We start from the raw sequence: 27,238 nt of genomic DNA, 5'->3' as shown, positions 1-27,238 counted from the left end.
GACTACTGAAAAACCGCGTGTTTGTATTATCGAGAAATGAGAAGGCGAATCCCGCACCCTTGCAATCCTGGAAAAAGGAGTCTACCCCCTTAACTCTCATCCGCCCTCGTGTCAATTTGACATGCACTCAGTAAAATAAGTCTCCGTACACCCTTTAAAACTGAATAACTTCTTTGTAATTATACCAAATGACCTGATGTTTGGTAAGCAATTAGAAGCATTGGTTTACTGAATGATGTGCAAAAAATATTTTTACAAAGTCTAATTAAAATCAATCTTGTATTTTTTATAAGGGAAAATGTACCAGTTACGTTTAAGACTCGGTAGGTTTAGTGTTAAGTCATAAGTATGTCATAAGTAAGTCGAACAGTGCTTGAGCGCTACTGTTCAGTAAACTGCGTTTGAGGAGTACGAACACGAGATGCAAGGAATAAGAAGTTGTTGAATTCCTGGTAACGAAGTCATCCGCGAAATCGTTCTCGCGACAAAATAATCTCGCAGCTGTTCAATTCGCATTCCTGGAGGCATGGGAAGATGGCCAGAGCTAATCTTATCACGGGATGTTATGGGAAACGGACAAGGTCCCACGGCATTCGACAGATAAACCAGTAAATTTGACTTTTATTGAGCAATTCCTCCGGAGGGACCTGTCCTCGGCGACACGTACAGGTAGACGGGGTCGTTGTGAGAGGTGCTAGAGCTCTTTGGCTACAGCACCAGCATACTTCCTGTCCAATCACAGCTTCATCTGTCTCCCACGAATACTTCTGCCGGGCAGACTAGCCACCTGAGATCCCGCAGATATGTGGAAACCAGGTACCAAAGAGAGAAAAGGAGAGGAAAGAGAGGCGACGCGACTGTACCTGGTTCCACGGGCGTGTTAACAGCCGAAACTCATAAAGACGTTTAAAGTGGCCTAATAGAAAGAGACGGGGCCCGTCTTCCTTTTCCACTAGCGCCTTCTTTTTCGACTACCTCTCCGATTGCCACGGAGTCGCCAGACGCCGACGCCTTTAAAAGGCGGCGACGATGAATAGGCCGTTCACCGATATTTTCGGCCGTGTACCGGCCGATTCTCATCGGGGCGACCGGTTCCACCATTCTTCCAGGATCACTGGAACCACGCTCGGAAATTATGAATCTTTCGAACCGACCTGTTCCCCGGCTCCAATGACCACCGAATTGCCAAATTGTGTGATTCGGTCGAGAATTATACATATATTTCTGAAACATGTAGCTCAAGTATAGTGATCCCAGTGATAGAGGATCATTGATGCATTTTTTTGTTCGGAAGGTGTGTGCAAACCTTATGCATTTTTACATTGAATTTAATAAAGTTGCAAAATCTACGAAAAATTAATGTTTTCATTCTCACTTCGGAATACAAGAATATACTAACCAGAGGTACAAACAAAAATGGTAAAGCAGTATGTAGTTGGATTGAAATTGTCCTCGTAGCTGGTGGAATGATTCTTCCGGTGACTTTTGCTGAACGCTCACGTTCGTTCCCCTTCCTCCCATTCTAGTGCGTTTTACTTCATTATCTTTCGTCTCTGCGGCGAGGCAAAAAAGGCACGGCAACATTTCGCTCGTAATGCGTGCAATCTGTTTCGCCGGCGTATCGGAGTCATCAGCCGCAATTTTTCCTGATCGTCGACGGGCAACGTATGCGTCGGCGGGTCTCTCGTTTTCTTCTTGGCTCGCGTGTCGAAGTAATGGTATGTACAGAAGGATAATCTGAGGGGATACCCGTCGCCGTCGAGCGTTCTTGTGGGATCATAATGTGTAAAAGGAAATCGCTTTACTTTAAAGTAAATGGTCGGGGAGGCCGTGGAGCGACGTGCGTGCCCAGCCTCGTGTGAACCACCACCGGTTTCCTTTCATTCAGCTAGTTTCTTCATCGCGAATGTCGCACGATTCCGCCGCCCGATTATCGTTGTGCGAGCATCATCGCCGTGGAAAAAAAGGTCTACCTTTTCGCGATACTACGCCGCCGCTCCGGGAAGTTTAACGGGAATCCCGGAAGCCATTTTCGACGGGAACGACGTCAACCCTTCTACACACCGTCTATTTGTTCCTCTAAACACCTTACACATTTTCACCGTGGCAGAAATTAATTGTAAAGACGTTGTGGTTACAGGTTTCGCACTAGAATCGTAGAATGACACCCATTCAAAATTCTGAATATGTTTATAACAGCGAATGAATGGGAGCGGGACAGGGTTCAAAGTTTTCCAGTCAGTTTTCCTAAGAAAGTCTCGGAACGAGGTAGAGAGATCGAAGATTGCCTCCTGGACAGGACTGCCCACTTTACGCCCGAATAGCAGGTCGGTCGGCTAGATAATGGGATTGACCATCCTCCGAGTAGAACAAGGTAGTGCAGCTGTCACTGGGAAAGAGATGACAGTGGGCCGGGCCTCGTGTCACCATGGTATCAGGATCCCTTTGATCGCACCGATAAAACTATCCCCAGAAAATTTTCGTTCCCCTAATCTGATGGCCCGGAACACCGAGACACCCAAAGTGAAACCAAGACGTATTTCCAAGCACATGTGCTCGTTGCAACCCAACATTCAAGAACTATTGAAAACATCAAAAAATTAGAATTAATTTTGTTGATTTCGACTGTCTCGTCCTTGGCGAACTGGAGCATTGTTGCTACATAGATTGAGGTTTGAGGAGTTCGATAAATGTAAAAGAAAAGTAACGCCATGAACCTACTGTAAAGAATTTTTGTTGGAGTATCTCTGTTGTTGATTTTGACTGTCTCGTTCTTGGTGAACTGGAGCATTGTTGCCACATATTTGTAAAGCTAACTAGACTCGTGGGGTTTGAGAAGTTCAATAAATGTAAAAAAACCTACTGTAAAGAAAATTGGAATTAGTGTGCAACGTGTGCCCGAAGCCGAGCGATCTCGGCCAGAATTGCTGTGTAAAGTTTTACGAGACAGGCTGTGGTCGATCGGCGGCCGATTCGTTACGATTAACACGTTGCAGCTTGTTCTACGACGGGACCCGTCGTTCCCGTTGCACCTGGCAAACATCGGCGAACGATCAGGATCCTGCTAATAAGATCATAAAGGTCCCAGGGCCGGCGGATCTCCCGCGGAAGCTCGTGAGATCTTGTCTATGACAAATTGCGCATAAGCCCGCCGCGGATCGCGCCGTAAATGCGGGGCCGTTGATCGATTCCCAACGCGGCGATTTTCATCGCGATATTACCGGCGCGCGAATCACGCGTGTTCGCCAATTACCGCGAAATTTGCATGCCTCTCGCCTCCTCGCCTCTCGCCGCGTCCTCAAATGTTGTTAATGATGATGCGAACGGGCGGCCGAACGCCGAGCAGTGTCCGCTGTAAATCAACTTTTAATTGCGACGCCTTTCGATCGGGCCGCGACGCGACGCGGCACGGCGGCGCGGCGCTGTAAAACTGTTGCTAATACTCGGAACATGCGAACGAACGTACACGCGGAACATGGAAGCCCCGCGAACGAAATATACGGTGCCGGGGAAAAAGGTTACCATTTTAGTACCCGCAGCTACCGTCCGCCGCTTTTTCCCCTCGCCTTCGTTTTGGTCCCGTTTCGAGGAGCAAACGCGAAGAAACACGCTTTAATGCGACCGGTAATCCCGAACTAGCGTCGCTGAATTTACGGGCGCCTGAGCCCGCAATTTATTGTACAGTAAAACCGTGATTGTTCCTGGGAAACGGGATGCTACCGAGATAAAGCATCCTGCTCTGCATCGAAGATCGCAGTATTCCTCCTTCGGTCGTTCCCGATGATATTTTCAGGACGTCGCGTCGCGCGGACAGTTTACTGTTCTAAACGTTGCGCGTGCAAATTGTCTGTACAATAGGACCTGCATTTGTATCGATCATTTGAATATTGATCCTTTGTATTTTATGAAAGCAAGAGATGGTCGTAATGAAGAGGCTCATTCGTTTTTCAGATTTGGTCGGGAACGATGATGATTCTGCGAATCGATCAGTCCGAGTGAACCGCGGCTGGGTAAATAATTTGACTTTGGTATAATTGAACGTTCCGGACGCACGGTGGAAGACGATAACAACGAGGCCGTCGTTGCACCATCCAGAAGGCGAGTCGTTACCGAATTATTTCGAGGAGAGACTGACAGCCGGTACCAAAGCGCGATGGTTAGGGGCCTTCACGGACAATGCGAATCTGTAATTATAAGCGCGCCGTCTTCTGGCTGCCAGTTCGTCCTCACCCCCCGTTCTTCTTCTCTTGTTCCCTTCCCTCCTCTGATGCCCTAGCACCTTTTCTTTCTTTTTCCCCACGTAAAATCTCTTGCAGACCCGTATTATCGCCTTAAATCAACAGAGGCCGCTCCTAAGGCCGGTGCCAGCAAGGCCCGAAAGGAGTTTCGTGGCCATGGACGGGCCCCCGAAACCGGGGAGATGGCACGAGAGGGACTTTAATAGTAGGTCTCGCATAATAACCGACGTCCCAGGGCCCCAAACTGATTGTCATTGCAGTAGATTCGATCACGTGAGTCGGCACTGTCAGTGTAGCGCCAGTGGCGTACGGAAACCTATCGATTCTGATGAAGAAACGGGAACCGGGACCATTTGATGGTCATTCCTTTGATGCCGGTGAACGTTGATGTCAATGATGATTCAGGTTTACGAAATTTTAAAGAACTCTTCTCTCGAGTACACCAGACTTCCTTGATTTTCGATCAGTTTTGGTAGGATATCTTTGACTATCATTGATTAAAAGTGTAGAACATTCCTAAATGTCATAGTTGAAATTATTAATCATTTTTAAAAAATTTTGTTAGGACACCTCATTAATTCATTGAGAATACGGCTTCGAAATCAAGAGACTGAAGAAGCCGTCTTCCAGAAACTGAACTTATGGCATCATCTGTGGCAATCTAAAGCAACCTTATTGATCTCGACAAGGCGCAGCCGATGAATCAAATTCATTTTTAACTATTTTAAATACTAGATAATGTTTTGATGCATTAATTATTCAGATAAAAAATGGTTTCATCTCAAAAAACAGATGTATTATAGAAATTTTCTTCTCTCTAAACAATTATGTAACTGCTCCGTAAATTCAATTTATGATCGGCTAAAAAATGTATTAACTAATATTTTTTAATGTTTCTGCGATCCACTAAGATTCATCGAAATAAAATAATTTCAAATATATTCGAATTTTTTCTATACTTCGCCGATATAAATTAATGAAAATGTGATCTCTACTTCATCTTCCCGAGGTATTTGTTCTTAATTATTTAAAACAATTATTGAAACATATTCCAGTAATGTCGCAAATGATTCTTGCCGTTGTAGCCATAAGAAATAATGAAAAATCGGTAAAAATGATTTTCTTCGTAAAATTTAAAAATAGCGCCACTCCACGTAGCGGCAGAACGCTCAAACTGGTAGACAGACGTTTCAACAGATGGATACAAACATGTGGCGGATATCGATAATGTGAATTTCTATTTTATAACGTGCTCTAACGAATTCTACGTTATCGACATCCGCCACCGACATTAGTTAGTGGCGCCACCTTGCAGCGAATCGATTCCTCACTTGTCGGCAATTTTGTCAAACAGTTTCCGCTTTTCTCCAATACGTGAAGTGTCGCTAAATTTATATTTTCCGGAGCAAATGATTTGTGCCGCTGCCGCTGTTATGTTATGTTAGTATTGTTAGTATTGCACGCAAAACATTCTTAATCATTAATAATTATAAAACGAAGCCGAAATCGCAACAATTTTATTCTTCATATTTGTCTTAAATTGCCGCGAAGAATAAACACTTAATTTTCTACCACACATTGTCGAACACCCTGTATATTTTGGAGCCATAAGATTATGTGAAATGTGAGCTTTGGTGAGCTCGCATACATCCGTGCACAGTGCGCGTGCAACAAAAGGTACTTTGTGCTCTTATTTTCGGGAAAAACAAACATAGACAATAAAAGCGCACTACACAAACAGAAACATGTTGTCACGATTATCCATAAACGCTACTCGACGATTAGTGTTAATGACAAATGTGAGCTCTCAGGTAAGACAAACTAACACCGTGTTTATAGGTTATTTCCTCGCGTCTAATAATCTGAATGAAATTTCGTTACCTTAAAATCCGTTTTTCTTTAGAAAATAACAAAGTCCAAATTCAGTCGACTTGCCTGCAATATAACGAACAATTGTTTGAAGAAACGTAGTGCCTTCGAAACTCTGACATGCTCGAGGTTTAGTGCAATTATTCCTGTCCGACATCAGAGTACGATTAATGTGAAACTGGCAGAAAATGTAACAAGTACGCCGCCAGGTATGAACGTGTATAGTTTATGTTCATGTTTTCAAATAGAAATTGAAATGTATTTTTGCAGCGCCGGCCGAGCAACCAATTCAAAATGCAGTGGAAAGCACAAGTACGGTAGTAAACGCAAGTACAGTAGAAAGCACAAATGCAGTCACCGGAAAAGGTTTCATAAGTGAAATACCAGGTAAACTAAAATTTAAGGGGGTCTCATTTCTCGATAAAGCAAAGATTGGGTTTTTCAGTAGTCAAAAGCGCTGGAGATAAAAGATCAATGTAGGCTACAGTTGCCCTCAAAAGTCCTATTTTTACATTTACAAGGTGTAATTGCATTATTCCCTCGAAGGGGAAACATCAATTTTATTTTTAAAAATAAGGTAATACTAGGTACTTCATGTTATTTTTATTAATTTCTAGAAAGTTTATTTTGTGTCCAATGACCAGATGCATCATGGTAACTGGTACCTTTGCGGAGCTTTATGCTTCCAAATAATGCAAATTACGCCTCGTAAACGTAAAAATTGGACTTTTAAAAATGAGAATAGGTACTTTATAAATAGGAAAAACCCCGTCTTTGCATTATTGAGAAATAAGAAGGCTGCCCCATAGTCGTATCAATATTAACAACAGTAGGTAATCATAATCATATCTTCGGTCCTTGTTAATATCTAAATCATTTTCTATAGATTTACCACCAATACCAGTTCCAAGTGTACACCCAAATGGTGAAGCTACTTTAGAGAGTATAGGATTGGGCGGGTATTCCCCCATTGGACTGGTACAGAAAGGTTTAGAAGCAATGCACATCTACTTGGACATGCCATGGTGGGAAGCAATCGTGATAGGAACGCTTTGTATCAGAATTGTATTGTTTCCGTTAGTTATTCAAATACAAAAAAGTGTTGCACACACACAGGCTCATCTGCCAGGAATGCAAAAACATCAATTACGAATGACAGAAGCAAGACAGAGTGGGGATGCATTCGAAGGTACAATATAAATATTTTAGCTTGTTAATAAAAATAATTTATACTATTACTTTCAGCTGCTAAAGCTGCTAATGATTTAACTAAGTACTTGAGAAAGAACAAAGTTAATCCGCTTAAGACCTTTGGCTTATCTTTAGCACAGGTATGATTTTAATTGTATATAATGTACAATTTCATTTTAACAGAGCAGCATTTAATGTACATGTTTGCCAGTTTCCAGTTTTTATTTCGTGCTTTCTTGGTTTGAGAAGAATGGCGGTCGCACCAGTTGAAAGCATGAAAGAAGGGGGGCTATTGTGGTTTCCAGATTTAACTGTCAGCGATCCATATTATCTTCTTCCTGTCATCACTTCTCTATCACTGTATATATCGATGGAGTTTAGTATTATGACGTCTGATAGTCTGGGAAACCAGGGTCTCGTAAAATATTTTATGCGTGCTGCACCGATTATTACGCTCCCGATCATACTAAATTTCCCAACGGTAAAATATTCTATTGTTGGTTTGAACTTTTTCATTTCTCTTGACATATTAATCGCTTCACTGATTACATATTATTTTAGGCTATATTGTGCTACTGGACCACAACAAACGTTATCACTTCCTTCCAAATTGCTGCCCTAAAAGTACCGGCACTAAGAAATTACTTTGGGATTCCACGCCATGTAGTACATGCTCCTGAAACTCTCCCCATAAAAGAGAAAGGCTTCAGAGAGGGACTAAACAACTGTAATCCTGAATTATGATCATAGACTTAATACAGCATTTCATACGTTAAATTTCGAATTTCTTTTTCAGCTTGGACTAACTGGCAAATATCGAGAAAACTCGCGGAAAAACAACGCGCAGATATGGTACAATTTAACCAAGCTGGGAAAGGTCCTATAAAGAAGACATTTAGAACTGACCCAACGAAAGAACCACCCACAGCGGAAAGAATTCTAGCGAGAAAGATATAAAACCAGATGTATAAATTTTGTAAATACAATAGCATTATTTAATTTCGTCGTCAATTCTTTATTTTAACTGCTCGCTACCGTTACAATAAATGACGATAACTCTTATCAGAAGATACACGATCAGTTAATAATTATCTTTACATCGTTTTGTAATTAGGAATAAAAAATAGTCTATCTAATATTTTGTAATATTTACAGTTTTGGTATACTGTACAGTAGAACATTCTCTATTATAATACAAATCTGCAACTTGAAATTTGGACCAATTAACACTTAATTCCTACGCATTGGTTAATTACTTCGAGTAGGTGATTATTCTCCAGAGCTGCTGCTACTCTTTCCTTATCGGCAAGTTGCTTGTTTACCGCTCCTTCTGACATATGAGTACCTGGTGTAACTTGAACGTTGACTTTGAATCTCGAAGGCAGAGCTCTCAACAATTGAACCCTAATCGACAAACCAATAAGCGTTGCCATACTGCAGTGTGGTATCGTTGGTGTGAATGTTACACTGATTTTGTTCGCTTTGTTATCAATCTATAACAACACATTCTTGTAAACTATAGGAAAGCTGTAAATCCTACTATATATATACATTATTTTATTACCTCAATAAGATTTTGCTCCACTACGTTCAATTCTTCTAGTGTTAAAGGATGTTCAGGATCATTTATGTTTCTAATAAGATCTAGAAATAGAATTTAGCAAGAGAGATATAAATTAGCATTGTTTACTTCGTGTATAAAATTTAAACGTACGCACCAAAAATTTCGCGTGCGTCAAATTCATCCGCAATATCCTCGTCTTCATCCTCTGCTGTCACTAACCTTTCATCAATTTTTCTATACAACTTAGGATTAATATTTTCCAAAGTGTCTGCCATTTCCGTAAAAAACCCAGGGCAAAGCACACACAGAACTTTTCTATTGAATGGATCTTTGATTTCTCATGTATTTTTCTATTTCATCGATTGTGAAAATACTGGTCTAGTAATTTATTGTACAAGATCTAGGGATAAACTTAACCACAGAATAGGCATGACAGTGATGAGTAGTCAGCGGATTTTATGCATTTATGACCAATTTATGACAAAAGTGAGTATATATATCAGTATATATATATATATAGTTGCAGCCACGCCGTGGTTGCAGCTCTGTTGATAATAATGTATCTAAATTTATGTCCATTTACATGAATTCGTCAGCAACAAAACACAACGTAGACTTGTCAGTCTCTGTGCCGCTGGTTCGAAGAATCCTTTTTGAAGTCGTGTCGTGTCGTGTCGTTCCGTCGTTCGTACGATTGCATGATTGCATCTGCAATCTGCATGTATCCAGTGTAGTCGTGTCGACGGATTCAAGATGGCAAGCGAGGTTAATGAAATCGTTGCCCAAATCAGTGAAAATGTGACGGAAAAGAATGCCTCGGCACCTGGACGAATACCCTCGACTCCCGAGGGAATGGCTATCGCCTACGGTAGCTTGATCATTATGGCTGTTTTGCCAATCTTCTTTGGCAGCTATCGGGCTGTTAAACACCATATGGAGCAGCAGGTACGCCATGCGTTGCAACATTATATTCCCCGCGCTTCCTAAACAAACATTCGTAATACAAACAAGAAATGTCAATCGTAAACATTTCAATGTATCCAACAATAATTATACACTAACGTTATTGTATAGTGTCCATACAGCTTGTATCACTTCATCATTATTTCTTTTAAGATATTTACGAGGTATATATTGTAGATCGTTTGCCGATCGTTTTGATATGTATAGTATCCGTAGAAACAGTTGATGTGTGGTCGCACCATGCACACGCATACTCACGTCATGGACGTGCACGTATAGGCAAAGTACAATGTAAATAGTAGTAGTAGCTGCAGTGTGTCGTGAATATCTCAGAAACTAAATTCGAGAGTGACGTTTACATGTATAGGAAAATGTTCTATATAGTTTTATATATTATATGTTAACCGTATTCATTTGGTATATTACAGGGAAGGTATGAAGAGAAAGGAGTGCCAGAAACGATGACATCTACAGACGCAGTACTATTTCCATTCATTTGTAGTATTTCATTATTTGGACTCTACGTGATGTACAAGGTACAGTACATTTGTGTTCTCCCTTTCCCTCGCTCTCCTAAGGGAAACTTAACTCTTAAACTTGTATCATTTCAGATATGTCCAGAGAACTATATCAACCTAGTTTTCATTAGTTATTTTCTCTTCCTAGGTATCCTTGCCTTGTGTCATCTTACCAGGTACTAATAACTCATTGGTATTACATGTATACACTTACAATTAGAAATCTCTGGGATGAAGTATTATAATTCTGAACAAATTACAGTCCCTTAATATCGTCACTGGTACCTGCTGCTATTCCAAAAACCCAGTATCATATAATGTTCACTCGAGGAGAAGGTGACAAGGCAGAGTACATTATAGATTACAAATTCAATCTTCACGATTGCGTTTGTTTGGTATGTTGCTCCCTTGTTGGAGCTTGGTATGTGCTTGAAAAGGTACAAAAAAACATTCTTGTTTACAGACAAATTCATCTCGAGTAAATCAAAATACAACGAAATAATTGTTATTCTAATTTTCAGCATTGGATTGCCAATAACTTGTTCGGTATCGCATTCGCGATCAACGGAGTGGAACAGTTGCATTTGAACAATGTTATAACAGGGTGCATCTTGCTCTTCGGACTTCTTCTCTATGATGCATTCTGGGTGTTCGGAACGGACGTGATGGTAACGGTTGCAAAATCGTTCGAGGTGCCAATCAAATTAGTATTCCCGCAAGACATATTGGAGAAAGGTCTTACTGCCAACAACTTCGCCATGCTGGGCTTAGGGGACATTGTTTTACCTGGGATTTTCATCGCGCTTTTATTGCGATTCGATAACAGCTTGAGCCGAAAGACAAACGTTTACTTTTATTCCACGTTCTTCGCATACTTTATGGGACTGCTGATCACGATGCTGATCATGCATTTATTCAATCACGCACAACCCGCTCTCGTATACTTGGTGCCCGCTTGTTTGGGCACTCCTATTTTGTTGGCGTTGGTTAAAGGAGACATAAAAGCGCTATTTTCGTAGGTGTCATTAAACCAACTCTTCGAGTACTTCCCGATTCCGTTTGCTAATTAATTATTTATATTTCAGTTACGAGGATCACCCGAAATCTCTACAAGAACCTGAAAAGCAGGAGAAACAGACACAAGTAGAGACAAAGAAAACGTCATAATGCTCAAATTCGAGCTGAACGTACCGGAAACCTTTCAGCATTGTTACCACTGCTGATACTGTTTTAACAAATCCATTCGACGCCAAGAGCAGGACCGATAATTTCTATCTCATGCTCAAGATGTACAATCATAGCACGCGAACCAGGAAAAGCAAAAAGTGCTTTGGATGCACTCTATGAGATGTAGTCTGATACCTTAAACGCCGTACCGTACGCTGGCACATTGAAACGCGGTTGCGAAATCATTACGATTCAGCGCGTTCCCGTTTTCATTTTCCATAATCGTCGGGAGAAGCATAAGGTACTCGACGAAACTAACGCATAGAGAAATTACTAAAAAAAGTAAGTTATATAAACAATAGCATCGGTATAGGGAATAGAAATTGTTTCAAATCGAAACATTTCCTTTTTTTTCTTTTTTTTTTTTTGTTAAACGAAACGTATTGAACGAAGTTTCAATATAGAATTGGCATTAGTATTCCAATTACGTTAGAATTCTTGGCTTCCGCCGCTGATAATATTAGTATTACATTTTATTCATAGAAATTTTAATCTTCTCGTGTAAGAAATTACCCGTATCCTAAATGTATCCAGAACGTTACGGTTCAAAAAAGGATATTTTTAGCTTGAAATTTTACATTTCTATACGAAAGAGAATGTTTATCCTATTGCGAATGGCGGCACTTCTTCCCGTGCGTGTTACACTTACTGGTAGGTTAAACATTTCCATCGATATTAGATTCGTGTTTTTTGAGTACGTGTATTTTCCATATGTCTTACCCAAATTAAGTACAATTTTCTCTTATCTGCCGTGAATTTACAAAAAGTAGTCTGGACTCGTTTAGGCCAGGCTTAATCTCGTTTAAGAAAATAGAGAATATTTTTCGATTTCTTATTGTTCAGTTGAATGCGTACAATTTTTGTATACCGTAACTGTCCGTTAATTGTCACAGATTTTCCAAGAAATCAGTCTTGTAAAATATGTACAGTTTACTAACTGATTTGTAAAAAAAACTTTCAAAAAATATAATAAAACTACATTTTTTTTTAATTCACGCATTTTTCTCCTCGTTTCTCACAACCATTTATCCAACAGATAACAAACGATTAAAACCAGTAAAGCTTATGTATTAGCAGCATCTTCGAGTGCCAAACTTTTTGCCGTGATAGAGTCCAAGTCTTTTACACCATCTTTGGAAACGACTTGCACCTTAAAATTAGGAAGATTGACTATCAAACGTTTTTGAATTTCTCTGACGCACATTTTCATTAAATTATACGCCTCTTCTTCTGTAGAATCTGTAACGATCGCGAAATAAATGTAATCTAATTTTTAGTTAGTTTGTAATCTAATTAATAGTTTCTATTACCTAGTTTGTGGTACTTATCTAGTATGCCCAAAGAGAAAAAGCCTCCAAAACCGTGTGCTGCGTAAGGCACACTGGCACAGGATGCTAAATAATCAATGAAAAACAATTCTGGTCCCGTGCTATCGTCGTATCCACCCATTATTAAATTAACAAAGTACGGCGTCCTGCTCCTCAGATAATCAGCCAAGTTTCTCCTCGTGAAACACGCGGCTGCTTGCGGAGACAATTCGTAACCATTTCTCATTTTATAAAGCTGTATATTCTTCGCTATGTACTGTGAGAATTGTGTTTTGTCACCAGACTCTCCGGACACTGCCATAACAAGCTTCTCAGAGATTTTATGTATTTTTTGTTCATCTGAAAAGAGGGAACTGAAGCAACTTTAATTCATCTTGGATCAAAAGTTGACTTGCAACACAAACTGGAGTGATATAAAAAATTCATTATCTTTCTTAATATGTCTGATAGGTTGAAAATAATATAATAGTATGTTTAAACTCTTCTAATATTTTACTGTCTTAAATTGCACCTTTATATTCATTTTTGTCATAAATGCATAAAATCCGCTGTCTACATGTATAGTTGTGATCAAACAAATTTCATACCGCTTTTCATCACCAAAATCGAATGGGCAGTCGTCATGTCAGCAGCGACTAATACGAAATCTTTGAATTTTATTCCGATTAAACACTCCATCCTAATCGGTTTTGTATATTAATTATCCCGCTCAAAAACTAACTGCTAAATAGCTGATAAACAATAGAAATCGTCTGTCACTCGAATTGCCGGTGCATGAAACAAACAAACATCACCAAAGAGACTGCCAGCTTTACGGTAAATAATATTCTTTTACTAGTGCTAAATTTGTGAATTTTATGGTCTATTTATTTTAAAATGTTCTCAATTCACCAAAATTTCCTTTAGTATTTCAAATGTTGTGGGGAAATATAATTTTCCTCGTTAGTGTCACATGTTTTCTACTTTGTCGCATTCTTATCCCTACCATTTTCAATATATCCAGTAAATAAGTACTGTTCATCGTTTCTGACCACAAGATCTCTCTGCTACTAAATAAGTTGCTATATTATAGCTAATAGGAAATAGTATCATGTTTGGAATTATGTGACAGTCATAAGGAAAAACTGGGGGTAGTATTTTTGTTACTTCACTATACTCTGCCATTTATACATGTATGTATATATATATATATATACATATTTACTGTTTGCAGAAAGTCGTCTATGTTCTGATTTCTAATTGGTAAAATGAACGCCATCATTACGATCTACCAATCAGAAATGAATAAAATTTATACTTGACCATGTGTATAAATATGTATGTAATTATTATTTATACTTATAAGAAAATACATTTCATGTAGATCATAGAACATATGAAAATCAAGAATATTTTTCTAATTATATTTCACAAATATATCTGTTCCAATAGTGACAAAACGGTAATATCAAATAAAATAAAATAATTGTACAGTAACTCATTGGTATACTTTATTAGTTTATACGACGAAATAATTTAATGTTTGTAACGCGTTTTAATGTAATATATACTTTTCATTCGATGAATATAATTCTCATTAGCAGATACATCGTACATAAAAATACAGCCTTTAAAATAAATGAAACGCGTTGATTATTATAAGTTGATATGGTGTAGGCGTCATCTTTTAATGAATTTTTTTCTTCGTAGTGATAATGAATTTTGATATCGCAGCAAATAAACATGGCGCTGATTTGATACTAGAGTTCTTTACTTCGGACAAGCCGTGAGCCTTGTCGCAATTTGCACAAACTCAGATATTTTGTTTTTTTCAATCTGTCCATGTACAACCGAAATAATTTACTGTACAGTGAACGTATCGTCCATATTCCGAACTGTTTTTGAGAGCGAATCTTTGATAAACTTGCACGTCATACATGTCAAAATGGCCCGGGAATATGATCATTTATTTAAGCTTCTAATAATAGGAGATAGTGGTAAGTGTACGAATTTTTGTTTATGTGAAATACGTTCAACCTTAAAATTATACCCGTAACGAACAAAGCATTATGGATACTTATAGTTCGATTAAGAATTTGCAAAATGCCATTTATTTACCACAATTAGAGTTCGTAGAAAAATTATATTTCATACAGTGTTAAGAAACATCAAATTTTAGTAAAGATTGCTTCCACATCAACTATTTACACGTACTTTTATTTTCAGTTGTGTACATAAACAAAAGTGTTATATATCTATTATAGCCATGCTGTAATTTTCTAAATTAATCGAACACTATCTGATAATATTTGTACACATTGTTTGGAATTGATTAACTGTCTAATTGAAACAATAAATTCCTTAGGCCGTAGTGTCTCTAAGTGTAGATTGGATAATGCCCGAGAAAGTTAAACAATGGTGATATATAGACTGCGGATCTTTATGCGAAACAAAAATGTTCTGCGTTGATTGGGGGAAAAGCAGAAGAGTTAAATAAAAATTCATTTCATCCCCTAATAATTCTTTCACAATGAAAACAACATAACAATATTTTTAGATTTTTGAAATCTTTCACAATTCCTTCGTAATTGCATAAAGATCCGTAGTCTAGTGATATACGAAGATTCATTTGGATATTTAAGCGCGCAATAACTATAATATTGTTGAAAAAGAAATGTTTTGCTTCTATCTTGTAATTGTAATTATTTAATTATATTTTCTTCTGTAATTTTTGTTTAAGGTGTAGGCAAAAGTTCGTTGCTCTTAAGATTCGCTGACAATACTTTTAACAGCAGTTATATAACTACAATTGGAGTGGACTTTAAAATACAAACTGTAGAAATAAATGGTGAGAGAGTAAAGCTCCAAATTTGGGACACAGCTGGACAAGAACGATTTCGGACAATAACTTCTACTTACTATAGGGGAACACATGGTGTTATTGTTGTGTATGATGTGACTAGTGGTGATTCCTTTGCTAACGTTAAAAGATGGTTGCATGAAATCGAACAAAATTGTGATGTGGTTAACAGGGTACTTGTAGGGAATAAGAATGATTCACCGAATGAAAAAGTGGTATTAACAGAAGATGCACAAAGATTTGCTAATCAAATGGGAATTCAATTGTTTGAAACTTCTGCTAAAGACAATATTAATGTTCAAGAAGTAAGTAACAATTCTATTTTTAGTTGTGCTGGAAAGCATTTAATAATTGGCAACTGTTTTACCGAGTTTTTCAATTCTTGCGTGTATTCGATGAATATATCGAATCAAAATTTTTCCTCCGCGACTAGTAGCATGTAATACAAATTTTAATTGTTATGTTCTCTTTTAGTATAATGAATTAATTTCAGCTTACACTAATTTCTTGTATTTAGATGTTTATGGCAATAACACGGCAGGTGCTTAGGACCAAAGAAGAGAGGAAGGAACAACAAGCTATACACATCAATGAAACAGTAAACCTGAGAAAAAGCACAAAACAGCATAAAAAGAAATGTTGTTAACAGCACAGTGTAAGCATGAGATCTGTTGTCGATATCATTTAAAAGTGATGACAGAAGTAAATTACAACAACAAAATTTACATATAAAGTAATACACGAATGTTTTATAAAACTATTAAGTTTTGTATTTGAATTACGACATCGAAGATTGTATTCTTATAGAATTATACTTTGATGCTAGTAACGTTCAATATATATAGGATGCAAATATTATGAATGTGTAGTGTTCATTAAGCGAGAACAACTTTATATGCAACATACTTTCCATCGCTGCATGCTCTTAATGCAGGGAAACAAATATGAAGACCTATTTGTATTATATAACTTACAAAAGAGTTAGTACAAGAAAAAAACGAAACAACACAATATAATTGCTTTTTAATTGTGCTTTGCATACCATAATTTATACAAAGTGGGAGATAAAGTAATATTCAATGTACTGAGCTTTATCGAAATTTTTGATATATGTATATGTATTTGTATATATATACATTATATATATATTATTATGTGTATAATATTATATAATATATATAATGTTATATATATAATCTATGTGTATACACATATGTATATATATGTATGTATAGTTATGAGATTGTGTAATTACGGACAAATTTTTTTAATGAGTTACCACATAATAAGAGCCGAATAGCGTTAAATACCTAATATTTAGTGTTTATCCATCGAGAGGCGATCAATATTATTAACAGATAACTTAGTATATTTTACTGTGTAAGGTTCCTGCAATTTGATGACGCTTTTTAGTGCACTCTAAACAAATTGATTAAAACAAACTGTAGAAAGTATTTACGGTATAACAGAGGCAAGCTTTTTATGTGGCACAGGATGAAATTTCATCACAGTATTTAGAAATGAAAGATTTTGTTTTAGAACAACAAAATAGTTCTTTTTCTCTCTCTTATCACAAGCGAACTATTTAATCTGTTTGCTAAGTATATGCTTATTAACAAAACATCTATGTTTAATATAACAATATTTATACGAAGTTCATTAAATACTAATGGAACAATACTGGGAACCATAAACACACGTGTATGTAAATTTTTTAGTCTTTAGAAATATTATGCGAGCGATCTATATTGTCATAGTATTATAATTTAAATTATACATGATGAAAGTAAGCAATGATTTAATACGGCCTTTCACATTTGTGTATGTTTTGGTCTGCATAATTGTAACATTGAAGTACGAATCATTAGTAAAATTGTTCTTTGTTAAGCATACGGTTAAAGTCTTTATTAAAGCAGGAAAGATAAACATGTAAGTATGCAGTAATTTGTTGAAGATGGTAGTAAATACAATGAAGTTGGAAAGCTATAAAGTGTGTAACATGATAGATGGAATGCTTTATACTTTATATGATACATTCAAGAATCGGAAAACAATAAAATACATTCGTAAAAATGTATCAGTTTTGCTTTTTAACAAGTTTTACGTGTACACCTTCGTCAGAGGTACATATCGTGACAAGCATTTATACATTAGTACTGTCACTAGCTTTTTTAAAATTTATTGTATTATAATTATTTGATGGGCTTTTTATCTAATATAATTGTTCTAATTTTTAAATATTGACTCCATTCCTGAACTATATACCGCATATGGTGTTACACTCTATATATGCTATAGTAATACGATAAATGTCTTCTTTCCATCTGTGATAATAGTTAGGATATCTATCCAGCTGCCGCAGTAATACCGTCACGAATGATACCCTATGAATTAACACAATTGATGTTGTTGCAATTTTTTGATCTGTACAACATATCTTTTTAACAAGGCAATGAAGCGGCATCCTATGACTTGTAAATATTCTACTTGCCAGTTTTAGTGGCATATCACAAGTATTCTAATCAATTATATTCGATATTGTTTACTGTTATACAGTTATAACATTGTAATATGAACTATTATATACTTGAAACTATAAATAAATAAACAAATAGCAGTTTAAGTGTACATATACAATTTCTAACCGTTCGTTAGCTTACTCCCCACACTAACTTTTTTTAGATGTACATATAACTAAATTGATTATTAGCAAGAATCCAATAAACTATTCTTGAAACATGAATGGTTATATATATTTTTATTTCTCACTATTATACGAAAATTTGATTTTTCATTATAAAATTCGATACAAACTTGTGTGTATCGGAACAATAAATCGTATAATTAGATAACTATTACGTTTTTATTACGTTATTAACCTCTTACTAGACCAGAATGTGTATATCTTTTGATTGATTTTGTGCTACGTCGAATATTAATAGATAATCACAAAATTCTTATGGAATTATATTTCACTGATCAGGAAATTCAAAGAAACTATTGCGAATCTTAATCTTATAGTTCCGCTATATCTTATTGTTCGCGATAATATTGCAGTGGCCTTGATTATACATTCTTGAAATGAAAGTAACATCGCATCAAGACAACGGAGAATAGAAACTACCAGAAGAAACGGTTGGAAAACTACAAAGAACGGATTAGAAGGAAATTTGGAAAAGAGGATAGTACTTGGAGGAAAATTGAAGGAACGGTGGTGGTCGCAACGTGGTTCGCAGTACGCGAATCCCATACCCCCCCTTTTCGACGAAAACTTAAAAATGCCGCCGCAGCGCAACCCGAATCGATATTCGCCGGCATAGTCACGTGACGCGTGGTCGCGCGTCGACAACCAATCAGCGGCCAGCTGGGAGCAAGTACGCTCCGCCTGTATTACAGAACGACGACACGACATCTGAGTTTGGGCAACTGGAACAACAGTTCGCGGCTGGCAGCGCACCGGTTCATGTTTTCCCGACATGTCGGTTTGAAGCTGGTCGCGCGAGTGCTTCTACGACACGTTTCACACCGTTCTGGATAAGAACCCGTCGAATCCGATGAGAAAGACTCGAATTCGTTGATCGTAGGACTGATTGGAATTTCCGTTGTCGGCTTGTTAAACGAACGAAACGTAACGGGCGATGTGCGCGTCTAAAAAGAGGTGTTCAGTGTGGCAACGAGCGGGATAGTGTACAAGAAACTGACCGTGGTGGGCGAGAGAAAGATCGGTATAGTGAGAGGACGAGGTGGGGCGGTAACAAGCAGAGAAAGAGAAGGAAAAAAGTACTTGTGCACACAGAGGAAGACGCGCGCGCGCGCGCGCGCGTGTCTATGTACCGTAAATGAATATATACACATATCTCTACGTATATAGAAAGAGACGACGAAGAGAAGGGGGTGTGAGGAAGGCGGAGGGTGGGGTGACGGCGAGGAAGCGAGTCGACGAGCGAGCGAGCAAGCGAACAAGGAAACCCAGAAAAGAACAAAGACAGAGCGAAAAACGTGTAAAAGAACGGAAACACGAATTAAAAAATACGCTGTCGGTGTTCCATGTGCGGTGCAATATTTTTGCGTAAACCGTGAGACTAACCGATATTCTACCAGCTCTTTCTCTTTCTCTATTACAAACCTTTCTGTTTCTAACGTTCAAGATATATTACTTTCGTCGAAGATACAAAGCCGTTTTCATCGATGCATCGACATGATCGAAGCAACAGTGAGCTGACTGATGCACGTCAACTACGAATTAATATATCGACGGAAGGGTTCGTTCGGTTGGAGCATGTATTACGTACTATTCGAGATTATCGAATAAGGAAGAAAGCGGAAAGAAAGAGACGGAAGAAAAAACCTACCAGGCAAGAATAAAGAAAGGAGAGGGAGAGAGAGAGAGAGATAGCGAAGAAAGAAAAGGACAAGAAGTGAGAGGCAGAAAGAGAGAGCGAGAAGACGAACAGAAACGGAAAGGGGAATTCGTCCCAAAGTCGGACAAGTGTAAGACCCCGTTGTATATGTGTGACTCCGCGTCTATGTACGCATACACTGAACAATATGGAGGAAAGTCATCTGTTGATGACGGAACTTCCGGCGTTAACAGCGAATCGAGGCACGACGTTGCTTCATCGCTCGGGACACTATTATCAATTACATCAGCCGCACCTGGCGATCCCGACGTCGCAAAGCCAGGCGATTCTTTACAACACGGGTAACGCGGCGCATTATACCAGCGGGACAACGAGTTTGCCAGCGTACGCGCAAGGTCTCTCGAGACAGCAGTCTCAAGCGAATCGCGAAAGCATCGCGACCAGCACCCACATCTCGTGCCTCTATCCCGAAATCCTAGCGTTGATCTTTAGCTACCTGGAGGTTAGGGACAAAGGACGCGCGGCACAAGTGTGCGTCGCGTGGAGGGACGCGGCGTACCACAGGTCCGTCTGGCGTGGAGTCGAGGCGAAATTGCATCTAAGGAAACAGGCACCGGCGTTGTTCGCCAGTTTGGTGAAGAGGGGGGTGAAAAGGGTCCAAGTGTTGTCGTTGAGGAGAGGCCTGGGCGATGTTTTGAAAGGTGTGCCGAACTTGGAGTCCCTGAACCTCTCCGGTTGTTACAACGTCAACGATCTCGCCCTGATGAAAGCCTTCTCCCAATCGTACACCACCCTGATGGAACTGAACTTGTCGTTGTGCAAACAAGTGTCGGACATCTCGCTCAGTTGGATCGCGAAATATCTGCAGAATCTCGAGCACCTCGAGCTCGGCGGTTGTAGGAACATTACCAACGATGGACTGTTGTGCATATCGTGGTACCTAAAAAAACTAAAGAGACTCGATCTACGGAGTTGTTGGCAAGTGTGCAACGACGGTATCGCCTACTTGGCCGGCGTTCATCCCCAGACACCCGGCGCCAGTTTTTTAATGGAACAGTTAGCCGGCATCGTGGACTTCGACGCTGCTGGCGGTAACTTAGCCCTGGAACATCTCAGTCTTCAGGATTGCCAGCGGGTCACCGATGAAGCGTTACGACACATATCCGGATTGACCACGCTGAAGTCTATCAATCTATCGTTTTGCGTTTGTATAGGCGACACGGGGGTGAAACACCTAGCAAAGATGTCCAGTCTGAGGGAGCTAAATCTTCGATCCTGCGACAATATCTCAGATGTCGGTATGGCTTATCTGGCGGAAGGTGGCAGCCGGATTTCATCGTTGGATGTGTCGTTCTGCGACAAGATCAGCGATCAGGCTCTCGTACACATCTCCCAGGGACTTTTTAATTTGAAGTCGCTCTCGTTGTCTGCCTGCCAAATCAGCGACGAGGGGATCTGCAAGATCGCCCAGACGTTGCACGAGTTGGAGACGCTCAACATCGGTCAATGTAGTAGGCTAACGGACAAAGGGCTCTACACGATCGCGGAGAGCATGAAACACCTAAAATGCATCGACCTTTACGGATGCACCAGGATAAGTACCAACGGACTCGAAAGAATTATGAAACTGCCTCAGCTGAGTACGTTGAATCTTGGTCTATGGCACGTGCGGTGATGGCTTTTTCTAAGCAGTATTCGCGTCCTTCATGAACGAGCAAGGTGTTTCCTCGCTCTTACGCTCGATGATGTATCCGATTTTTTCCTAACAGTCACTTTTTGACACTTTTTGCAAAAATTCTCGGCCAAGGAACACCTTCTTCGTTCCAATTTTCTTCGCGATACGATCGCATAACGTTCCTGTTCCGCGTACTTCTGGTCGCCGTCGTCGTCGTCGTGGTCAGGCGGCCAAAGCGATTTTCAGATCTAGTAGGCATTCTGTAATTCCGATTTATTGTCGTTTCCTTTTTGCTCGATCGTTGCGAGATCTAAAAGAAAAAAAAATACGAAGACGGATTCAGGTGTTATATTCTTCAATGTCAGAGTTTCTAGGGGCAAATGACTTTTTGCAGAGATCCATCTTTAAATCTATTCAACGCTCCGCTCATCGTATACACTTGTTACTGAGTAATATAGGGTAATGATGTAATGTCGTACGCGTTAACCGTGCCACTAGTTGAGACGTTTCTTCTTCTTCTTCTTCTTCTTCTTCATCGTCATCATTCTGTAGAAACCTTTGAACGAGCAAAACTCGTTCTTGTTCAGTTTTCATGTTTTCAAACTGTTCCTATATATTATGCACCATGAATCGGTCTGGACTCGATCATAGTTGAATATTTAGACGAACCGTCTGAGACAACGCTTTTGCTTGCAAAATGCACATAAAGTACATCGACAAGTTTTCGTTATTGTCATTATCGTTTAATCGTTTAATTCACATAGTAATATTATGTATATTGGAACATTGACTGTTCTAATACCGGAGATGGTGTACAATCACGATAGACACCGTGTCCGATCTTATTATTTCTATTGAAAAAGAAAAAGATGAGTACGCGATGCTGGGTGGATCGTCTACGTGCTCCGATCGAGTCTGGACAAACTTTAAACTCATTCACAATTACCAAACAGTTCGGAATAAACAGAATAATGCTCGGGTGTGCTTTAATTGCCGGTCCAACTTGATTTAACAACATTAACGAGCATGCACAAGTTCACGAACAAATCCGTTCCACTTTGACTGTACTCGTTTGCCAATATTTGGTAATTGTAAATGAATTTCAAAAACCATGTGTTCACGTACAATGAGACGCGCGAATGTTTTCCAGGTGAAAACCTAAAGCACATTATTTTCACAGTTTTTAGAAAAGCTATGGAAATGGTGAATTTTTGGTTCTCACCGGGATCGCGTTCTTACGTTTCATTGTATAGGCAACTCCGCTGGAAATCTTTGTCTTTTGTTAAGCGAAGCGACAATTTAGCCAAAGCATTGTTTTATTATTTCGAATCATACGCATGCAAGTTCATCATCAAACATACTTTAAAATAATCTGTGCGCGCGCAGGCATATCTGTGTGTATGTGCGTGTGTGTATGGGCCGTATAGTCTGCGTCTCGTAAGAAGAGACTCGGAATTTGTAAAGAAACCGTCACGAATTACCAATACTACTTCAGGTCTTCTCTTCATTCTTCGCGAGAGACGGACTATACACGTATGAATGTATGTACGTGCGTATGATGTATCCTTACTACGAAAGACATCCATGTTACCACGAGAACTGTAAAAGTTTGGACCTGCGAAAGGCGAATTTTCTTCATGAAAGTACTAGCCGTTGAGCTGGAATTTTGTTGCTATAAATAGGTTTGGTAATTGCGTTACACCTGAGCCTTGCAGACCGATATTACGGTCACGTAAAGTTACGATTATTTCATGCACAAGATTTCGGCTGAATCTAACGCCTCGCGGAACTGTCTCGAAACTCGAATATCAATTTTTGTTAGATGTTTGACAATCGTTCGATTTCACAGTGAGTTATTTCACGAATCGCAGGTTCAAGCATCTTCCGGTTCCTTACAATACATTGCTCAGTTCCAGTCAAGACAGTAAACTATACACAGCAACCAAACTAGCTTCGAGCAAACGGAATGTTTGATTATTTTGTTTAAACAATGCCACACGCAATTGGTGTTCTTTTTTACTTGCTTGACCCACGTTTATGGGTAGAATTGTCTGGTTTCATTCGGTTCCAAGATCTCTGTATGTACATATCTATACGAGATGTTATGTCTACGCGCGCGCGTACACTTATTTCGAGGAGATTTGCTGTTAAGTTTTAGATGTAGGTCACATTTTGCTTTTATCCCATCGTAATAGATCGATACTACCGTTCTGATTCGAAATTTGCGAGCCACTGTCTCTCAGACTTTTCGATTCGCGTGCCTTCTGTAACGATATTGTTGAATTTATTATTCGATCGAACAACTACGTTTATTTTGTACAATATTATTTTGTATGTTACACCAAAGAGTACGGAAGAAGAGCCATTGTGATCGTCTGTTTCGTTTTTTGTCTTGTCGCGATTCGATTGCTATCATGCTTTACTTCATGCTGCAGTGTTTACTCTGGTGGTGCTCGCTTTCCCAGCACATCAATATACATAATACAACACTTTCTACAAGTTCCACAGTAGACCGGCGATCAGCTCAAAAAAAAAAAACGAAACCATTCTCTACATCGAAAACACACATCCGTGATGCTCGGGCAGCGTGCATTATTCGAGTAAATACTGTACTTGGTAACAAACACCGTCGCTTTGAGTAAGCGTAAGTTTTGATACGATGTTGTAATCGGAGGAAAATGTTACTGATTTTCTATTATTCAACACAGGCGACTCGGTTGTACATTTGTTTGTATTTTATGCGAGATAGAGAGATCAGGACGCATGTTTTTCTTTTTTATTGAAAACGCATAAGGATAGACAACAAGTGAGAATCGAGTGAGAAGAAAGATGGGGAAAGACGCGCGTGAGAGGAAGTAGCAAAAAAGTTTAGTTAAAGTACGTTAACCAATTGAATATATAGCGGATTAAAACAATATTGTAAACAATAGGAGTTGAAGAAAGCACATAGGTTTAACAAAAAAAAATAGAGCGAGATAGAGCCGAACAGCGTCAAAATTCGATGCCGGTTTATTTGTATCGATTCTAAATTTCCCGCCAAAAAAGAAAAGAAAAAAAAACACGCAAGGCAGGGACGAACTGAAGGCAACGAGCCACCACGTTGCTCTTACGTTATAACTGGAGAAAGAAATTCAATTGTTCGATGACGGTTCGAGACCAAGTTGGGAATAGAAAAGATAAGACAATAATATTTTTAAACGACATTAGTTTACGTCATTTTATTGTCTAAGGGTGTCTGTTTCTACGAACTGAGGTTTGTTAATGTTTTGAACAAACACAGAAATTTCCCGTTTGAAAAAAAACGTATTCGGTACTTCGCTTTCTTTTTTTTTTCTTTTTTTTTCGTCATATTTTTGTTACTCCGAAGCCATTGTATCGAATATTGTGTTGATTGAGATCGAAAGTGCAATAGAATAGAGAGCATTCATTTCGAAATTGTTGTGTTTGGTTTATAATCACGTTTCGTGAAAGAGATTAGTTTCTGTTACTCGCGAGTTGCTCTCGTTACATATTGTTTAGATAAAAGACAATTTTCCTTTGTGGGAGCCATTTTTACAAGCACGAGGCGTACACCAGCGCGTTGTTCGTTTCGGATATCTAAATCTAAGGAGTACATAGTACGTCCGGCTGCGTTACTCTGTTCTTCTTTTTCTTCTTTTTTAAGTAACTTTATTTCTGTTGCGTATATCCGTTTCGTTTGGAATTTCTCAAAAATTGCGTTAGGCGCATTCTTCGATGCAGCTGTAATCACGTTATAATTATTCGATCAAGAAACTCGACACGCGTGCTCTAGAATTTTATATCCACCCGCTGTTCTCGTTGGACGCTGATGCAGCGAAATGTAACTATGTTTGTTAACCGTTTGTAATATATTGTTAATACAATTCTTTTTATACTCGTACAAATCCAACCGTGAGTTTTTCATTCCCGTCACGCAAGCCCGCAGTCGAACAAGTCGCTTGTTCATTAATACACTCTTACACAAACGCCGCCATATTATTTCGTTTAAGTGACACACTCGACTGATTTATAATATATTATTCGGTAGAACTGCATCAGCGTCATGTGCAGCAGCACATCCGAACGAGAATAATAAGATTTTGGACGTACCCCATCTTGCAGTCACAAAGTACAAACGATTTTCTACCAAGTCTACTTCTTTTTGCAACATTCACCCCCTTTGATAGCAAAGATCAGACGCATCTCTGTTTGTAGATCATTAGAGACACTTTCATCATCGTCGCGGAAACGTAACATTTGAAACAACGAGAGACTTTTATCTTGTGCCATACTTTTGTATAAAACCTTCTATCTGTGGACGCTCCGTAGCTCAGTATTATTTCAAACAGAACTTTTTCCGTGATGTGACAGCAAGGCAACGATATACACTCGTTGGTTAAGGTACTCGTCTATTTTCTTAAAAAGCGAAGCATTGGGTTGGAACGAAAGTTCGTAGTTTTTCAATTAAAATTCAACGATAATATTAAGACGATAATATTTATTCATAGGTTTATCTCGACGAGTTAAGTCAAAAATAGCAAAAAGCAAAATAGAGCAGAATGGAAAATATGTGCCCACAATTACGAAAGCGGTCTAAGTCATGTATAGACTGCGGATCTCGATGCATTTATGGTTTTTATGGAAATTTTCAAAAAATTCCAAAATATAAAATTCGATAGAATTCTGTACTATTTTTATTTGTTTTGGATCTACAAAGAGTGTTCTCATTAAAAATAAGATTTTATTGCATTGCACTTTCTTCAAATTTGTCTACAAAAATTGGAAATTGCATAAACATCCGCAGTCTTGCCATATATTTCTTGTATTAACACTAAATGAATCTCGTATAATATTGAAAAAACAAACACTATCTAACGGTTCATTTTTCACAATATCGTAAAAATTACATTGAATTAATTTAGTTTAAAATATAATATGGTAATTTCGACTTAGACCACTTTCATAATTATGGGAACATATGCGGTTAAATAAATCTACGAATAAAAATCTTAATTTTATCTTTGAGTTTTAATTTAAAAACGCTGCGAACTCTCGTTCCAACCCGATACTGACTGTATCGGTGAAATTCATCCCAGCTTGGATTGCGGAACTCCTTTATTTTATTTAATATTAACAAATTCTTCTTGTAATAAATTTATACGAGGTCCATTCTGTTTATTATTTTTGTTATTTGCATAGATAAGTTCATTTTTTACAATTACCATTCACGAATCATCATCAAAAAGTAATGCAAGAATGACAAGGATTTAAATCAAAAGAATATGTGCACACATGCAATTGTGATAGTATTTTGTAAATAAAAATGACTATTTTTCTAAAAGCACTTTCTTAAAATCATTTTACGAAAGTATTTTCCTTTTCCTTATTAACAAATTTAACATATACACACGTATCAAACGTTGCTTCTGCCACAAAAATCATGTACCGATAAAAGGTGAGTATAC

At 38.5% G+C, this 27,238-nt stretch overlaps 6 protein-coding genes across 7 annotated transcripts; 4 read left to right on the top strand and 2 right to left on the bottom strand.

Moving 5' to 3' along the window:
* Positions 1–5,623: 5,623 nt before the first annotated feature.
* On the top strand, positions 5,624–8,434 carry Oxa1l (OXA1L mitochondrial inner membrane protein). Its single transcript, XM_076435945.1, has 8 exons — positions 5,624–6,049; positions 6,142–6,316; positions 6,378–6,494; positions 6,994–7,296; positions 7,353–7,438; positions 7,510–7,779; positions 7,860–8,025; positions 8,095–8,434. Exons 1-8 carry the CDS (start codon positions 5,984–5,986, stop codon positions 8,253–8,255), a joined length of 1,344 nt encoding a protein of 447 aa, XP_076292060.1. The 5' UTR covers positions 5,624–5,983; the 3' UTR covers positions 8,256–8,434.
* On the bottom strand, positions 8,428–9,266 carry Galla-2 (MIP18 family protein galla-2). The gene is made up of 3 exons (XM_076435950.1): positions 9,017–9,266; positions 8,863–8,942; positions 8,428–8,791 (listed from the first exon to the last, which is right to left on the bottom strand). The coding sequence occupies exons 1-3, from the start codon at positions 9,135–9,137 to the stop codon at positions 8,522–8,524; spliced, it is 471 nt and encodes a 156-aa protein (XP_076292065.1). The 5' UTR covers positions 9,138–9,266; the 3' UTR covers positions 8,428–8,521.
* Positions 9,267–9,494: 228 nt separating this feature from the next.
* Positions 9,495–11,951, top strand: LOC143214645 (signal peptide peptidase). 2 transcript variants are annotated; one of them, XM_076435947.1, is made up of 6 exons: positions 9,499–9,807; positions 10,254–10,361; positions 10,437–10,519; positions 10,606–10,780; positions 10,865–11,358; positions 11,429–11,951. In XM_076435947.1, the coding sequence occupies exons 1-6, from the start codon at positions 9,616–9,618 to the stop codon at positions 11,508–11,510; spliced, it is 1,134 nt and encodes a 377-aa protein (XP_076292062.1). In that variant the 5' UTR covers positions 9,499–9,615; the 3' UTR covers positions 11,511–11,951. The 2 variants fall into 2 exon arrangements, with proteins under 2 accessions (XP_076292061.1, XP_076292062.1); XM_076435946.1 differs by having other exon boundaries at positions 9,495–9,807; positions 10,254–10,519.
* On the bottom strand, positions 11,429–14,085 carry LOC143214646 (proteasome subunit beta type-2-like). The gene is made up of 3 exons (XM_076435948.1): positions 13,486–14,085; positions 12,881–13,237; positions 11,429–12,809 (listed from the first exon to the last, which is right to left on the bottom strand). Exons 1-3 carry the CDS (start codon positions 13,574–13,576, stop codon positions 12,634–12,636), a joined length of 624 nt encoding a protein of 207 aa, XP_076292063.1. The 5' UTR covers positions 13,577–14,085; the 3' UTR covers positions 11,429–12,633.
* Positions 14,086–14,384: 299 nt separating this feature from the next.
* Rab35 (RAS oncogene family member Rab35) lies at positions 14,385–20,133 on the top strand. The gene is made up of 3 exons (XM_076435949.1): positions 14,385–14,874; positions 15,618–16,042; positions 16,255–20,133. The coding sequence occupies exons 1-3, from the start codon at positions 14,823–14,825 to the stop codon at positions 16,381–16,383; spliced, it is 606 nt and encodes a 201-aa protein (XP_076292064.1). The 5' UTR covers positions 14,385–14,822; the 3' UTR covers positions 16,384–20,133.
* Positions 20,134–20,285: 152 nt separating this feature from the next.
* Positions 20,286–24,933, top strand: Ppa (F-box and leucine rich repeat protein partner of paired). Its single transcript, XM_076435944.1, has one exon. It carries the CDS (start codon positions 20,286–20,288, stop codon positions 21,771–21,773), a length of 1,488 nt encoding a protein of 495 aa, XP_076292059.1. The 3' UTR covers positions 21,774–24,933.
* The last annotated feature ends 2,305 nt before the right edge of the window (positions 24,934–27,238 follow it).

The sequence above is a fragment of the Lasioglossum baleicum genome, chromosome 12 (genome assembly GCF_051020765.1).
Source record: "Lasioglossum baleicum chromosome 12, iyLasBale1, whole genome shotgun sequence".
In the NCBI taxonomy this organism is placed as follows: domain Eukaryota; kingdom Metazoa; phylum Arthropoda; class Insecta; order Hymenoptera; family Halictidae; genus Lasioglossum; species Lasioglossum baleicum.
The sequence above is the reverse complement of the archived record's forward strand: the minus strand, read 5'-3'. Positions and strand labels throughout refer to the sequence as shown.